The sequence below is a fragment of the Mus pahari genome, chromosome 22 (genome assembly GCF_900095145.1).
Source record: "Mus pahari chromosome 22, PAHARI_EIJ_v1.1, whole genome shotgun sequence".
In the NCBI taxonomy this organism is placed as follows: Eukaryota; Metazoa; Chordata; class Mammalia; order Rodentia; family Muridae; genus Mus; species Mus pahari.
The window spans coordinates 4,046,843-4,064,798 of record NC_034611.1 but is presented as its reverse complement, the minus strand read 5'-3'; the positions used below and the strand labels follow the sequence as shown (position 1 = coordinate 4,064,798).

Genomic DNA, 17,956 nt, shown 5'->3' with positions numbered 1-17,956 from the left:
AAAAAAAAAAAAAAAAAGAAAACCAATAAACTTATCTCTCTAGAATTTGTAGGAATTTGACAAATTCAATTTTAAATAACAGTATTTAAGAAAATGAAACAAACTGGAATTTCCCCTTTGCCAAAAAATGAAAATTAACCAAAGCATTAATATTAAATATTGAAACTATAAAGGCTTTTAAAAAGCCGGGCATGGTAGTTCACACTTTTAATCCCAGCATGTGGGAGGCACAGGCAGAGGGATCTCTGTGAGTTCGAGGCCAGCCTGGTCTATAGAGTGAGCTCCAGGACAGCCATGGCTACACTGAGAAACTCAGTCTCCGAAAACAAAAACAAGACTCAGCTTAGGAGACATAACTGGCCGAGCCATTTCTGCTTTCTGTTTGCAGACCAGGATGCAGGCTCTCTGTTGTCCCAGCCTCTATGCCTCTGCTCTGCCATCATGGACTCTAAGCTGAAGCACATGTTTTCTTCTACAACTTGCCTTGGTCATACTGTTTGTCACAGCAAGAGAAAAAGACAATATTTATCTCCCTTTATTATTATGAGAAAATTCAATCAATTACCTACCTATCTGCTATGTATTTTGTTGCTACTGTTTTTGTTTTTCCTGCTGCACTAGGAATTAAAACCAGAGGCATCTTAGACGATCAGCAAATACCATGTCACTGAGTCCATTCCCTGTGTGTGTGTGCATATTTGTTATTTTTAAGAAATCTACTCCAAGCTAGCTGGTATATAAATTATAGCAGTGAGCTTTAAAACCCACTGGCACCTTGGCACAAAGAAGACACAAGTTTGGAAGAGTTCAGTGGACACTCGTTTCATTTTCCTTTCACGTTCAACAGTGCGCCACTTACCTATTTAAAGACACTACTTGTAGGATACTCAGTGCCCCCTATGTGCTAGGGACCTCATAAGGATACAAAGGTGAATTTGGAATATGCCTGTTCTCTTTGTTTCGGTTGTATTGCTGTGAAGAGACACCATGACCAAGGCAACTCTTATAAAGGCAAACATTTAATTGGGGCTGGTTTACAGCTTCATAGGTTTAGTTTATTATTATCATGGTGGGAAGCATGGCAGAATGTATGCAGATATGGTGCTGGAGGAGCTAAGGGTTCTATATCTTGATCCAAAGGCAGCCAAGAGGAGACTGTCACACTGGGCACTCTTGAGCATATATATGAGACCTTAAAGCCCTGCCTCCATAGTGATAAACTTCCTCTAACAAGGCCACACCCACTCCTGAAAGGCCATATCTCCTAATTTGTGCCACTTCCCATGGGCCAAGGATATTCAAACCACCACACCTGTGTAAGAAGATGACTAGCTAATTACCAATCCTATTTATTTCTTCTTTCTCTTGGGCCCGAAGTTAAGCTACACATCCTTGAATCTCTACAGTCAGGTAAGAAACATGACTGACTGTATAGCTAATGTAACAGAAAGCTTGGCCCATAAAACCTCCTACATAAAACTTTCTCCTTGTTCTTTTCTATGTGCTGTACATGTGTGGACCTTGGAAGCCAAGAGCAGAGGAGTGTAGAATCACAAGATCAAAGCAACAACCCACTCCTGCTGAGCACCTGAAGGCCACTCACAAATCAGGAAGTTTTTTTTTTTTTTTTTGACCTAATATGCCTGAGAAACGTTTTTGATATTTGAACCATTGTATTTCTAAGCTATCTAGCTGTGACAAGTGGCATTAACTACTGCTCTGACTTGTCAGAGCTGAGAAGATACCTACTCACAGACACAAAGTGCTTTAGTGAAACAGCAAGAATTGTAAGAGAGCTGGAGAAAGGAGGAATTATGCTCAGAAAGGAATTCTGCTTACAAAGTAAATGGTGAACTGGGAAAACAATAGTTTACCAGGGAGAAAAGCCTATGGAAAGGGAAGATCTAAACAAAGGTGAGACAGAACATGCCACAGGAATTTACATACAGTTCTTGGGTCTGTGAGAGGGGTAGATGGGGTTAAGACCAGAAATGTTGTTTTGGGCTAGACCATGGAACTAAACATCTTGTGGCTAGCGGGAATCATCACAGGTTCTAGTGACGGGTAGAGGGAGACTAGAAAGGGGAACGGCTGGAGACTGCCTGTTAGGGAGGATGTAACAGCAGGAGACAGGGAAAGGAATAGCTTCAGCAAGTGCTTCATTTTAATTGTTCATAATTACATGTTTATTTATGTGTGGGTGCTGGGTGGGGGCATGGTGTCTGTGGAGGTAGGAGGACATCTCCTGGGAGTTGGTTCCTCCTTCTATTATGTAGCCTGAGTGACTGAACGCAGGTCATCAAGCTTGGCAGCAAACATTTTAACCACTTTGCATCTTTCTGCCCTTGACAAATACTTTCGGGGCAAAATCCAACCGAGTTTGATGAGAGGTCAGGGAGATGGTAAAGGTGAGAAACAGTTACAGTTTAAAAGTAATTCTGAATACCATCCCAGTGCAGAGCACAGTGGACGCTCTGAGATCGGAAGGCGGGACCAGACAGGAGACTCAGGACTGTCATTAGTTCAGTCTCAAAAAAATCAGAGCAGGAAAGATTTTATCTCTGAAACAGGTCAACCCCAAGAGTATTTACTTATTTTTTTTTTTTTTTTTTCTGAAGTGAGAACACTGGGAAAGGCCCTACATTGAGGTTCAGGTAGTTCCCTGATTCACCCAAGGAAGTTTTAAAATTATTTGCTTTTTTGAGACAGGATCTTCTGCTGTGACCAAGCCAACCTGGAACTTATTAGGTAGTAGAGACTGACCTTGAACTCATGGCACACGCCTGACTCAGCCTCCTATGTCTATGAGCAATCACGCCTGTACCCAGTCTTCTTAAGTTTGTATTTCTCAACCATGGTATGAATTTAAACAACACCAAGAACAACTAAAGAGAGCAGACAGAGTGAAGGGTCTTTGTTTCCTGGTTTTGCGAACAAGCCCGTTCTTCTTCTTCCCTGAGAGCACTAAACGTGTCAGATTTCTTCTGTATCCATGATTCTTCACACGTGCAGGCAAACATGTCTTCATCCTTCTTTATAACACATATACACAGGCTGTAAGTTAGAGCTGTTTAGTTACCTGAGAGTGGCTCCCTCAGTCTTCACCACGTCTCCGTTTTCTATATAAATATATTGCTGTTCTCCATTTCCTATAATTTCTTCTTTCTGAGGATTCCGTCGAAGTTTTTTAATGCAATAGGTGGTGTCTAGTCACAAAACATGTAAATATAATATATTGTCATACTCTGAATGGTTCATCTGTTGAAGAGACCAGCGCTCACACAGGTGACACCCCCAATGGCTGCATAAAACCCTAGCATCGGGATGACAGGACAACAGGATTAAAGCACTGTACCTCCGAAATGGAACTAGTTGACATGTTCCCAGAGTGTTGTCTTCTCCATGCCTCTTTAGGTCACATAAAAGCTGCTGTGACTTTCTAGTCATTTCTATTCTGTGTACCCTGGGAGGTGACGGGGAGACAGTGTGATGGAGCACTGAGCACCTTTTGGTGCCTGCTTATCAGTGGATGAGTCATGGCAGCAGCTAACACTAAGACCACCTGGCTGGTAGTGCTCAAAGGGCTCCCAGAAACTAACCCTGACACACACAACTCCTCAGTGACAGAAAGAAACCCAATGCTTTACCACTCGGCAGTGGCAGCCATTTAACCAGGACAGTAGCTACTGTGGATAAAAGCAGAAGTCGGACATAGCTGGGGAAGTGAAACTTCCACTCAGGGCATATTCCTGGAGCTGCAGAGACAGCTTAGCTGGGACGAGAGGACTGGATATGGGGCAGAAGCTGAGCTGTGACTGACGGGATGAGCAGTGGGTTGGTACCCAGTGAGGGCTGGATATGGGGCAGAAGCTGAGCCACGACTGACGGGATGAGCAGTGGGTAGGTACCCGGTGAGGGCTGGATGTGGGGCAGAAGCTGAGCCACGACTGACGGGATGAGCAGTGGGTAGGTACCCGGTGAGGGCTGGATGTGGGGCAGAAGCTGAGCCATGACTGACGGGATGAGCAGTGGGTAGGTACCCGGTGAGGGCTGGCAGGGAGCGGAGCAGCATTACATGAGAGGCCTGGGAGCGAGCGTGTGTGTGCTGTGGCTGTGACAAGGTGCCATCTTGTCTAATGAAAATGCTGCCTGTCTGGGAAGAGACACTTGAATAGGTAAGATGACTCGGCTGACAAGGGAGCAGGTGGGTGTTAAACTTGGCTGCTGTGGCCTCTAGAGTTTTTAGTAAGATCCGTGACAGTATTAACAGGACCGTCAATATGGCAGCTATACGTTGTGGGAGTGGGGGTGGGTGGGGGAAGGGATGACTGCCAACAGTCCATCCAACTGGACTTTATAAAGGTTAGGGCAGTGGCACTGCGATCAGAGGGAGAAATAACATTTATCCTGACTTTTTCCCCTCCTCCGAGACAGGGGAGTCCTGTCTGTCTCAGAACTCCCTCTGAAGACCAGACTGGCCTTGAACTTGAGATCCATCTGCCTCTGCCTTCCGAGTGCTGTGATTAAAGGCGTGGTTCATCCTGACTGTTTTTAATTTAAAGATTTTGTTTTTTCTGCTATGTGTCTGTGTGAATGAATGTATGCCACATGTGTGTGGTGCCCACAGGAGTGTCTGATGCCCAAGACCCCATCTGATCCTGGAGCCAGAGTTACATATGGTTGTAAACTGCCTGACACAGGTGCCGTAAACCAAACTCCTGTTCTTTGTTGTGAACTGCCTGACACAGGAGCCATAAACCAACTCCTGTCCTTTGCAAGGGTAACACTCTTAACCACGGAGTAAAATCTCCAGACCTAAACTGGTTGGTTTTGAAAAAAATCGGTTATCAGTTGCTTCAAATTTACTCTGTATTGCCAAAGAAACTGTATAAATGGGAATTATACATTTAAGTACGGCCTATAAAATGCATGTAGCTTAAAAAAAAAATACAGGTGGCCAGGACTGAATATTCCCTGAGCCACGCTGACAAGAGTGCAGCTCCTGGGACGTAGGGGAGAAGCGATGCATAAGCAGCGCCGTGGAACCGGATTCCTACCAAACAAGTCTGCACACACTTGTGTGGCTTCAGTCAGGCCCAGGAGGGCAGACAGCAAGAGCTTTCTCAAGAAAAGCACTAAAATTTTAGTAGTTACACAGAGCTGTGTCAAATTTCTCTCCTAATTTCTTTGTATTATCTGAATGGTAATTATACAAATATATGTTCTTTGGTATAGAACCTACAGCTGTTTCTCTCTCGGTAATTTTATACTGTACTTCCAGGGTGCCTGTCATCTGTAACGCAGGGTCCAGTATGGACCTTCCCATCTGTGGCATCAGGCTGGGGGGCTTTGCTTGTGGGTGTTCATGTGTGGAAGCTCCTGGGAGCATCCTCTGCTTTTGTTCACTGCTGTTGTCTTTGTGCCATACCCAGTACCTGACACACAGAAGGCGCCTGAATGATTGTTCAGTGGTTTTCTCAATCTAGAACTGTGATTGCAGAATAAAGGATTTAAAAGAATAGGAAAGATGTCAGTACTAAGTAGGTTTCAGGGAGAGAAAACTATTGATATACGGAGAAATAGCTTGGATTTTCATGTCTTAGCAGCTGCCTTAAAGTTACCTTAAGGACTCAGGTAATGTGCTTGGGAACAGACACCACAGCATTAACCTTCCAGTACCCTTGGGAAGTGTTCAGCACAGTGCCTGACAGGCAGGAAATGCTCAACAGCTGTTAAAGGCTGAAGCTGTGGTTGTCACAGAGCATAAAGCTTAGTTTTATCACTGGCAGAAGGAAGAAAGGATTTGAAAGAAAAATTTCCCATGTCACCTCTGCTAAAATTGATAGTATTCATGTTGTATCAATTAAAAAATATCAATATAGTTGAAAGCTTAAATTATAAATGATTTCTCAAGCATGCTAAATGGTTTTCTGCTTACCATTATTGATGTTTTTACAAATGTCTACTATGCCTCCAGAGTGATCAGAATGCCAGTGTGTCACCAGGATTTCTTGGATTGCTGTGTCAAACTCAACCAAGGCTTGCTTTAAACAGCTGATATATTCTGGAATTGATGGCTCTCCGGTGTCAATGAGGATTCTCCTACAAATGACAGGGAAGACAATCACAATTAGAACCTGGAGTTCACATTAGCATACCTTTACATAGATAACTTGCATTAAATTAAAGAAAAAGTAAACTTTGTCTTTGAACATATTACTCCAGTTTATAGCAATATTTTACTGTAAGGAAGTTCTTGGAAAGAAATTATAGTTAAATGCAAATGTGAACTATGGTTGTCGGTGGGAATCTCAAGCAATTAAACACAGCATCATTTGAAACTATCTCCAAGGTGGGCCTTTCGTCCTTACATTCAGAGGTTAAATAACTTGCCTAGGGCCACTCTGCAGTAAATGGTAGGATCAGCATTGACTCTGATACACGGATGCCAGAGTATGTGCCCTTATACGCTCGGCCTTCCAAATGGGTTATAAAGTCAAGGATCAGAATTGAACGCATCCACAAAACACTCATAAACTTAAGGCTCAGGGAACACTGGAAGTCGTAGCAGAAAGACTAAGAGCCAGAGGACATGGGAGTTTCCTGTGAGAATTTATGTCCTAGTAACATCAGAAGCTACACCCCCCTCACAAAGTCTCACCCACATAACCACCCAAACACGGGCTGAACAAGGATGATACCAACAGCCATAAAAAACTGGATGAGGAAAGCCAGTTGGATTCAACCCAACATAACAACTACAGGCAAGCGAAGAAAGCTGGGAACGGAGAGGTGGTCTTCTCCAGAGGAGAAAACATCAATTGGCTGTCCAGTGCCAAGCAGCCTGAAACCACACATACAAGTACAATATACAAACTGAACAGTTATATTTAGGAATACCTAGGTGAGTATACATACATAGATGCATGCTGAAACAATTAGTGAAGGATAGCAAGAATGGATATGTGGAAAGGTTTAGGGGAAGGAAAGGGAGGGGAGCAATAGAAGGAGAAAGAGGAGGAAGGAGAAGGGGAAGGAAGGAGGAGGAGGAGGAGGGGGAGGGGGAGAAGGAGGAGGAGAAGGAGCAGCAGCAGCTACAAAAGATGGCAAATCAGAGACAAAAATGGTGCTCTCCTGTGTCCCCAAAATCTGAACGAAAACACCAAGACATGACTGAAGAGCGAGATGCAAACTGTGGAAAGCCAAAAGAAGGCCCCAATAATCAGTAAGAAAACAGAGAAGTCCAGAAATCATTAAATGTTAGCTTTCTAGGGGAAATGACAGGCTCCAGTGTGAGAATGAAGACCCCCCCCCCCTTTCACTGGCTCTAGGGCTGCAAACCAGAGGAAGTTAGGCTGGAGATCTGCTCCTGAGCAGCAGACACTCTGACTGGAGATCTGTGCATGTGCAGCAGGCACTCCAAGGGCTTTCCCGTTACTGTGCCTCCTTCCCTCCTGAGTTGAGATGAAGAAGGGCATCTTTCATTGCTCTTCCAGGGGAAGCAGAGGTGCCACTGTTTACCAGATAAGCAAGAACAATCTCCATAAACTAAGGATGTTCGACTGCCACGCCAGCTCTGCAGAAAATACAAAAGGGAATCCTCAACAGAGGAGGAAGGAGTTTCAATTACGAAAGTGAAGAAAATAATGAACGTCATGAGTAAGGTAGAATCTACTAAAATCCAGAGAATCATCAGAAATACTTTGAAACTTGACAGAACAACATAAACCAAACTAGACCAAACAAAAAACTCCCCCCCCCCCCAAAAAAAAAACCAAACCCAAAACTAAACCAACACTGTACTGGCTGGTTTGTGTCAACTTGACACAAGCTGTAGTTATCACAGAGAAAGGAACTTCCTTTGAGGAAATGCCTCCATGAGATCCAGCTGCGGGGCATTTTCTCCATTGGTGATCAAGAGGGGAGGGCCCATTGTGGGTGGCACCATCCCTGGGCTGGTAGTCTTGGATTCTATAAGAAAGCAGGCTGAGCAAGCCAGGGGAAGCAAGCCAGTAAGAAACATCCTTCCATGGCCTCTGCATCAGNTCCTGCTTCCTGACCTCCTTTGGTGATGAACAGCAATTTGGAAGTGTAAGTTGCATAAACCCTTTTCTTTCCAACTTGCGTCTTGGTTATGATGTTTGTATAGGAATAGAAACCCTGACTAAGACAACACACACACACACACACACACACACACATGGTTAATCTACAACTACAACAAATAGATACATTCCTACACAAAGAAATTTCAGCCTAGCAATGGATATATTTGCTAGCTGAATTCTACTAAACTTTTCAAGTACAGTTAACATCAGTGACTCTCAAACTGAAAGGAACAAGCAAACTCATTCCAGGGAATCACTATTACTCTGGCATCAAAATCATACAATAAACACGTTTTCTGATGTGGGAATCTAGATTTAAATAAAAATATAAATGAATAAAAATATTTAATTAGGTATGAAAGTAGATGGGCAACTATCTAGGGGTGATGGAGGAATAAGGGGTGAGCCAGATAGACTAATGGGGGAACGGCACACCTTGCACACACCAATGCACCAGACCCAGATGCACATAGGTGGCTACAGAGTGGGAGGGAACTACGTGGGGAGAGAATGATCATCAAGAAGGCCAGAGGAGGGATAGATGCCAATGGGGGAGAAATCACCCCAAGGTGCAGTAAGAGCTGAGGCAATGCAGACACTGCAGTACTGAGCAGCTGGCCTAACAGGAAACTATTACACTGTGCCCTTCGATGGGAAGGATGGAGGGAGCATGGAGGAAACACATGAGCCAGTTTGTTTCTGTAAGACACACCTATGGCTGCCATTGCTAGCCTGTGTCCTTTTGTTACCTTTCGTCAGCAGCTGAAGAACTGACTTCTCTCTATGTTTTCTGAAATGAAAGGACAAGGATACCATTCTCTTCAAGGCCAGTTCACAAACTTACTTCTGTTGTTTTGTTTGTTTGCGTTTGCTTGTTGGTTTTTCAAAGCTGGGTTTCTATGTGTAGACCAGGCTGACCTGAAACTCAGAGATCCACCTGCCTCAGCCTTCTGATTGCTGGAATTAAAGGTGTGCACCACCAGTACCCAACCTCGGACTTCTTAACTCTTTGTACTTCACAGCAACACCTCACTTACTTAGGCTGAGCAAGATTAGCCTTGGCCAGCATGACCCATTCACTATTCATCTACAACTGTCTCCAGATTACCTCCTACACGCCATGCCTTTCATTCTTTTGGGAATATAAACAACTCTGCCTGCTGGAAGGGGTAACTGTGGGGGACCAAAACAAAGAAAAAACAGAACGTTAGCTCAGGACGTTCAAATTGAGTACATGGGGAGCTGGTGGGAGCTTCAGAGGGTACCATGCTTGGTTTTCAAGCACAAGGCCCTGAATCAGGATGCCCAGCACCCATGTCAAAGGCAGGCATATGGCGATTTGGCTTATAACTCCATTGCTAGGAGGAGGAAATAGGGGTAAGGGGAGGAGGGTGGGGGTGGATGTAGGAGTGAATGGGGAGTCCATAGATGTCAGATAGGAGGATCTCAGATCCTGGTGCTCACTGGCCAGCTAGGGGACAGATGGATGATGGGGCTTACCTGGCTAGACAGCAGAGCCAAAAAGGTGGGTTCCAGGTTGTGAGAGGCCATGCCTTAAAAAGTAAGGTACCTGCCACACTTACATATTCAGGAGCATATACAACATAATACATACCCTGAAAAATTGTATAGTCACTGAATGGCTATATATTATATTCGATGGGTTTGTTTCTAATATCTATAGCCAATATAAAACACATCTTGTACTGGTACAGTTAGTTAGAAAGTTGGGAGCAAGAGTTCCATGTGTTCTTATATAGCCAAAAGGATTTCGAAAGTTTTCATAAGGGCTGGCGAGATGGCTCAGCGGGTAAGAGCACTGACTGCTCTTCCGAAGGTCCTGAGTTCAAATCCCAGCAACCACATGGTGGTTCACAACCATCTGTAATGAGATTTGATGCCCTTTTCTGGTGTGTCTGAAGACAGCAAGAGTGTACTTATTTAAATAAATCTTTGAGCTAGAGCAAGCAGGGACTGAGTGAGCAGGGCTGATACACACGCACACACACACACACACACACACACACGTGTGTGTGTGTGTGTGTGTGTGTGTATAAATGTGTGTGTACATATATATACATATATATATATATATATATGTATATATATTATGTGTTTCCTAATTTGTGTGAGCTTAATTTGTATAATTTAAAAAATAAAATTAAAAGAAAATCTTGGGTGCGCAAAGTGTTTCAGCTGGTAAAAGCACTTGCAACTGAGCCTGAGAACCTGAGTTCAATCCTTGGACTCACATGATAGAAGGGGAAACTGACTCCTTTATGTTGTCCTCTGACCCCCACACGCATGTGGTGGTACACACACCAGTACATACATGAATGTAATAAGCAATTAAATATATTGGGGAGGAGGAGAGTGACATTATGACGAATCTTTACTAAGGCGATAGCTGGATACACTTCAGAAGTGTACTGTAAACTCCTCTGCAAATGGGCACACTGGCTGGAGGGAGCATATGGCCCTACCAAGTGAATACTTAGGGCCTCCAATGGCTTAAAGGACATTTGGAAGGCATAAGAAATAGGACCTGCAGAAAAAGTAAACGGTCAATCGTTCGGAGACTTCTAGGTGGAGTACTGGGTATGCCATTAAAGACAGGAGGGGGCGGTTTGGAGGTGAGCTTGACTTGGGTTGCAGTGAATTTGACATCCCCCATTATTTACATAACATACGGGAATACATCAATTTACTCTCACCACTATACGAACATGAGCCCCAGGAGGGCAGGAAGCTTGCTTGTTTGGCTAGAGGAGTTCATCAATTTATTTCTACATTTGGAATGGATTGTGGAATGCTTGGTCCTCTGTACATTTAGTTACACTAAAGTTAAAACACACAAAACTATATCATGAAACATCCCCTAGGTCATGATTCTAATTTTTTTTGGCTGTCTGTGTTTGTTTGTGTGTGTGTGTGTGTGTTTTAAAATGTTATTCCAAATTCTTACTGCTCTTTAACTAGCTTGGACTATTTTTGGTCTCTGAAGGCCTTAAGGTCTTTAAAAGGAATCTTTCCATGCCTTGTATCATGGTCCCTTATCTACACATTTAAGCCACTGCCTTTTCCTCCTCCTAAGCAGCAGCTTTGAAACCTCTGACAGCCTAACCCTGAATTTAAAACGTTACAGTCCAGACTGTATCATAGTGATCGCAAGTTATAACCAAACGAACAGAGCTAGTAAAAAGGTTTACACTCTAGTTAACACAGGGCACAGATCTTTGGAATGCCTGTGCTGTCTTTTTGCAGATCAAAGTCTGAGTAAAAACAGCCTCTGGAGGCTGAGAAAGTGGCTCCCAGGCCTTTGCAGAGTTTTGTTTGTTTGTTTTCGTAGCCTAACCAGTTCTAGCAAAGGAAGGACTCTTGGATAGAGGCTAACAGGAACACCTTGCACTATGAGCTTAGAGTTAATGGATTACAAGGAAGCAGAGCTATAACCAACCTAATGCGCTTTCCTCAGGATTAAATTTTGTTTTTAATACTTTTAATGAGATTTCACTGTGTCTGCATAATACTCCTATGAAAAAGATCTTATATAGTTCATTGTATAGATAAAGACCATGTTAGTGAGATAATTACCTCACCCCAAGTGTCACAAGCGAGGAAACAGCCAAGATTCTAAAGCAGGCAAAGGTTAGTTGACCGGAGTGTCCAACCCTAGTTGATACATCTACAATACAACCCAACGTGTAAGGTTGGAGAATACTGAGGAAGGTGGCTGGGGAGACTTGTAAAAGCAAGAGAATCAGGATGTCTGCTCCAAGACAGTGTTTTCCACATACGACTCTCATGAAATTTCAGCCATATGTTAGGCTAAACAAGACCTGAAAAATGACAATAGCGGGTGACACGCTAACATGGATGGAAGAAGCCTCACAAGGCTGCAGCCCTAGAGAAAGAGCCACAGGCAGTCAATGGGGCTGGGAAGAATCAGCAAACCGTCCAGGGAGCCGCGTCCCCGTAAGTGGTCAGTCCTAAACGGATGCATAGAAGCACGCAGCAGGTTGTGTTTATATATTTATATATGTACCAATGACACTGAAATAAAAAGAGTCCATGAACCAGAGAGAGGTTGGAGGAAGACAGGGAGAAGCAAATCATGTAAACACCGTACTCAAAATACGAAGTTCTCAAAGTAATATCCACACTGAAATAGTTTCAATTCTATGGCCTTTTTTCTGTTATAATATACAAAATCTGTCCTCAAAGTAATCTTGACAGCAATTTTCAGCTATCCGTGGTTCTTGAACAGAGGAAGGCTGTTACATACCTTGGAAAGGACTTACTGAATAAGGGCATATTAAATGGCAGGTTTAGTGAACTGTGACATGTACAAATTGACCAAAACAAAGGACAAAGAACAGCCAAAGCTGTCAGTACTCCAAGAATCAAACAAAAGCAAAAATTAAGAGAAAAATGTAAGCAAGTATTAAGTAAGGATTCACTATGCCACTTCTGCTGTCCAAGACTTGGGGCTGGGAATATGAAAATCAACCCTGGCTCAACTTCCATTATGGTGGGATAACCAAGTAGAGAGAGGCAGTGGATTTCATACATTACAGACTTTAAACTTAAAAACAAAAGCAAAAACCAAAAACCACAGTTTAGATAAACACCACAAAACCTACAGTGCATTTCAATATTGTCTAAGAGGTCAGGGCCAACTTCCACAAGGAACTGACATTTTACGTGAGCTCTAAAGAGTGAGTGAAGTGGAAAAATCAGAAGAGAACTTAAATCAAAGTCTGGAGGGAGAAATATGCCTCATGTGGGGCATGAGGAAGGCTGGCATGGCTGGACCAGAGGGGGAACAAGATGGCCACCTTTGGGAGACTGGCCTGAGGGACAAAGCAGAGGCAGGTAAGCCAGACGGTAGGCTAGTGCAGAACTGAATGGGTTAATAGAAGTCAAAGCCACATTGCCAAGATGGCTTGGATGTGTGCCAGGAGGAGAGACATGTTAAGGAGTGTTTGGGCGTTTTGTCTGCTCAAATACAGTGATGGTTCTGTTTATACGATCAACTCAGGAAGGCCTGCGCTTCACTTTAGTAGGGTTCAGTCTGAAGAGCCCAAGTAATGGAGGAGAGTTAAGAAAATCACCAGCTATGGTCTGATTGAGATTGGGCTTCTGTTTTAAATGTGAGTGTTATTAATAAACAGATAATAGGTGACGCCTATCAAGGATGCAGGGGTGATTATCTGAACAACGGTGTAGAACTTAGGGTGGTATGTTAACTTCTTCATCCTTGTAACAGTGCCCAACAAAAGCAACCCAAGGTAGGGTCTGTCCTGGGTGACAGTCTGAGGACTCAGGCCACCATGGAAGGGAAGGTGAGATGGCACAGGCCACTCAAACTGGGGTAGCAGAAGTGGCCACTGGTCACATTTTGTGCATGGTCAAGAAGTGGAAGGGGGGCAGATTCTTGGCGCTCTATTTGCCTTTTCCTTTTAACGATTCAGTTTAGGACTTGAGTTCATGGTCTGTTCTCGCTACTCAGGGAAGGGTTTCTTACCTCGGGGAAACGTCTCTTGAAATTCCCTCTCAAAAATTTATCTTCTAGGTAAATTCAATAAAACTGATAGTCATGATTACTTATCACACGAAGTCAGGATTAGGCAGGTGAGAGGGCTCAGCAGTAAGGGTCGGACAACAGGAGTCTGATTCTCAGGATTTACAAAGGGAGAAAAGAATCGCATCCTGTTTTTCTGATTTCAATATTCCAGTCACGGTGTGTGAGAGCTTGCGCAGGAGCGCCCGCCACACACTCACACACACACATACACGACACACAACTGTAACTGAATAACATGAAGTTAGCGTTGCATTTAGAGAAGTACAAAACTCTGATAAAGATGGAGAATGGGAGAACAGCAGCTAGAGAGGATGTTGTGTCAGCAAGGAGGGACTGGCCAATGAGCCCCAAAGTTAGCAGAAACAGAATTATAAAACTGCCATTGAGTTCAATGATACAGTGCCACCTATATATCATCTTAAGACCTTTTTGTGATGCGGAGCAGTGGACACAAGTCTTGAACATCTGATTTGGACCCAGTTAATACTTGTTTCTAATCACCCTTGAGTTTGAGTAGCATCATCTGCACGTTAACTGTTTTACCATTACTTACTACTCAAATAGCCTATAAAAATAAAATTATTACTTAAGTACAATATATGATTCCATTGAACATTCGTGCTTAGTAACTTCATCTTAGTAACTTCCTCATCCAGTTTTCATAGAGACCAGCCATCTATTTTAACCCTGGAAGAAAAGCAGGCTGTGTTGAGTTTACTGGAACCATACAGCAAACTCCCCGGGCTGAGGAAGTACAGCTCAGACCATACTCTGAGGTTAGGCACTCCGCGGCTACGTGTGCTGGACGCCTAAAGGTCCCGTATTTACCCTGATTCACTCTGGGCTTAACCTTTTGTCTACTTGGAATACTTCTATTTCCTGACAGCCCGATGCTTGTCAATGTCCTTTACTCAGGAAGGGTAAATATAATAGAGACTTCAAACGCAAACAAGATATGCTTGCCATACACGATTAGTAGAAAAAGCAAAACGAGCTAGTTTCCCCTACCCACAGGCTGGGATGCTCTGTCGGGTTTAGACTCGGGGTTGAACTGGAAGCAAATTCTGCCCTCTACTGTAAGAGACTGGATTCAGTACAGTCAATAGCTTATCGTAAACTTTTGAGGGCCTGGGAGTAAGGGCCTTGTTATATGACCCAACCAAGCCTGAAAGTGGCTATGTAGACTAGGATGGCCTCGAACTGCGGGCGACCTCCTGCCTCTGCATTCCAAACACTGGATTTCGAGTGTGCACCAACACACAGGCTCCGGTAAAGTCACTCGGTCACCACCTGCGGGCAGCGAGACGTGGGAAGCCTGTGCTTCTCTTACGCTCTCTGTCCTCCGCAGAGCTCGGGGACGCGCTGGGGGACTAGCCTGGCCGCTCGCTGCCTCCCCGCCACGCGAGTGCGTGAGCTGCAGGAGCTCGGGGGGTGGCGTTTACCTGCTGCCGGTCCCCACCAGGTACGTGTTGGTGCCTTGCAGGGTCATGGGACCCGGGTTGCAGCCCAACACGCGCACCACCCGACTGGACAGCTGCTCGATGCGCTGCAGAGCGGCAGCCATCTCTATCCACCTCGGTGACCGCAGGCGCCCAAATTCTAAGTCACTCGGCGCGCTGCGGTCTCGGGCTCGGAGGAGGGCAGGGCGGCGGTCACGTGACGTCGCGCCCGGCGCCGATCACGTGGGACTTCGCTCACTGGCCGGGAGCGGATTGGCGGCCACTATCTTAAGACTTGCCCGCACGCCGGGCAGCCAAGTGATGGGGGTGGGGTGGGGGGAGGGATGAGGTCTCCTTGACCGTGGCATGAGGTGGCCTGACCCGTCCACACTGGCCTAAGCCGGCTCTGACGCAGAGCCTCTTGTGTCTCTGGGCCTTGTTCCCAAGTGGCTTCTCATATCCATAAAGAAGAATGACATTATTTCATTGAAGTTAACCTCCAGAAGTGGCAGCGGGAAGGTCATAAGCTAGGCAGGTATGGGGTTAATTACTGAGTCACCAACCTAGAAAGGAATGGCAGGCTGGTGATTTGAAGAATAGCTTACCTTTTACAATAAATGATGCAATCAGTGCTTACTTGTACCTGTGTGAGTCTAGCCAAGGGCCACCTCCGAACGTTACTTTTTACGCCTCAACAACAGAAAAAAAAGTAAAAAGAAAGAAAAAAGAAAAAAAAAAAGTGACTGTGCATATCTGCAGAGGCCAGAAGACAATTTGACAATTTCAGGTGACACAGGAACTGTGCATACCCTTCACCAGTGAGGACTCGCCACTCATGCCAGACTGGCCAGTAGTTGACAGCCCCAGAGATTCCCATGTCTCCATCTCCCCAGTACAGGCATTATAAAAATGAGACACCATGCCCCACATTTTTACATAGGTTCTGGGGGATCAGACTCAGCTTGTCATAAGGCAAGCGCTTTAATAACTGATCTATCTCCCCAAACCCCATTAATTATCTACTTTTAAAATCCCACGTAGTTCTTAATTCTTAACAGGCACAGTTCCCCCCATTTTATGAATGTAAAGTGGTGTTTGGGAGAACGAAGCCGTTTCCACGCGTTTTGCGTGAGCACAGGGTCCTATCTGTGCAGATTGGAGGGACTTGCTTATCTCCTCTCTCTCCTACCCTTGCCAAGGGAAATAGGTTGGTTTAGTGTCCAACGTGAAAGCGACGTAATTGCTCTGTGTTTAGCAATTTTCTCTGTCTTTTCCACTCAGCAAGTGTTAACCATTGCTTCCCACTTTAAAATTTTGAGTTATAAGTTACTTAAAAGAAAATACACAGATCCTATGATATCCATCAAATTATGATGAGTATGTACCACAAAAGAGATGTAGGGTGTATTAATTACCTTAGCCTACTCCTTTTAGGAATATGGCTCCTCCAGCAAATGCTGAGGCACACAACCAAGACTGAATTTGCTATGCAGAAGAAAAATCTGGGTGGACAGTCTGGGAGAACCCAGTAAGACTGTCTTTCTCTGTGAAGTATGGGATGGCATGCCTACTTGAGTGCAGTCTAGTGCATGGATATATGTCAGCCTGTGTCCGCTGGGCATGGCCTCTTGGAGAGTTTGACTGTGCCTACAGCTGGTGGGATGGGTGCAGGGCTGTAGGGAAGCACCAAGACACAGCTTCAGGGGTGAGAAACCACAGTCTGAGATGTGGGAAAGCTGGAACTGGTTTGGGGGTCCCTGGACCTGTGATGAGGCCGGGGCTGTGGGTTTCTCAGACTCTTGGACATACATCCAGGCACAGCTGGGAATCACTGAAGAGCCAAGAACGGATTTGGGGGCCCACAGAGTTGGGAACAGTGTCTAACCCGGGGGTGGGGGTGGGGGAGGAGAGAGGGGAGTTCTGGTTTGTCCCATGGGTGATTGTCCTCAGACTGGCAGAGGCAGGCTTTTTAATGGTTGTGGTTGGAAGCATAGAGAGGCCTTTTGCAGGAGAATTAAGTTGTGTCTCTGTAGTTGAATGCCTTCTTCAAGGCTTACTATGGTAGATCTTGATAAAAGAGATAGTTCATGGTTCTAAATAGTTTATTGTCATGGAGGAAAATGAATGCATAAAACCATACTCAGAGTGGGACCGAGATTAAATACCTTTTACAGGGAGGAATGTTTGGGAAGGGAAGCTTACTGGTGAAGCCTTCTGGGCCTCTAGGGACCTCATTAGCATGGAGAACTCTGCTTTGGGCCTATGTGACCACAGGACACGTTTCTTTTATGTGAGAAGCATGGCATGTGTTCCAGGCCAGGAGTCTGGCAGGGGCAGGAAGTTGCCTAAGCCTCAGGTGTGTGCCCACCGAGTCTCTGGGTCTCAACCTGCGTAGGTCTCAAACTTCCTGGCATGGTTTTACGTCCCATAGATATAGAGGTCCTAAAAAGCTGAAAGATTTAGAACAAAATTTGAGGTCTCTAAGAACTATATGTAAAGAATAAGCACATCAGCATGCTGGCACAGTTATGTAAGCACTGCTTTGTATGGTAGAAACTATGCTTCCAGTTACTTGGTGGGATGGTTAGTGAAGGATTAGGACCTTGCTGGGGGAGGCACGTCCCTGGGCTTGAGGTCCCAGAGGACTTTTGCCATTTTGAGTTAGTTTCTTTCTGCTTGTGTGCTGAGTTGTGAGCTCCCATTCTGCCTCTTCCTTGTGTGTTGAGTTGTGAGCTCCCATTCTGCCTCTTCCTTGTGTGTGTGAGCTCCCATTCTGCCTCTTCCTTGTGTGTGTGAGCTCCCATTCTGCCTCTTCCTTGTGT

The 17,956-nt window shown here is 44.8% G+C and overlaps 1 protein-coding gene across 1 annotated transcript in view; it reads right to left on the bottom strand.

The window, feature by feature from the left end:
* The window catches only part of Lactb2 (lactamase beta 2), a 33,723-nt gene extending 18,397 nt beyond the window's left edge, over positions 1-15,326 (bottom strand). The window contains exons 1-3 of the mRNA XM_021222331.2: positions 15,138-15,326; positions 5,939-6,102; positions 3,080-3,206 (exon numbers count right to left, since the gene is read on the bottom strand). Of these exons, the coding sequence (XP_021077990.1) occupies positions 3,080-3,206; positions 5,939-6,102; positions 15,138-15,259 (413 nt within the window). The 5' untranslated portion in view covers positions 15,260-15,326. The remainder of the gene's footprint in view (positions 1-3,079; positions 3,207-5,938; positions 6,103-15,137) is intronic.
* Between the last annotated feature and the right edge of the window lie 2,630 nt (positions 15,327-17,956).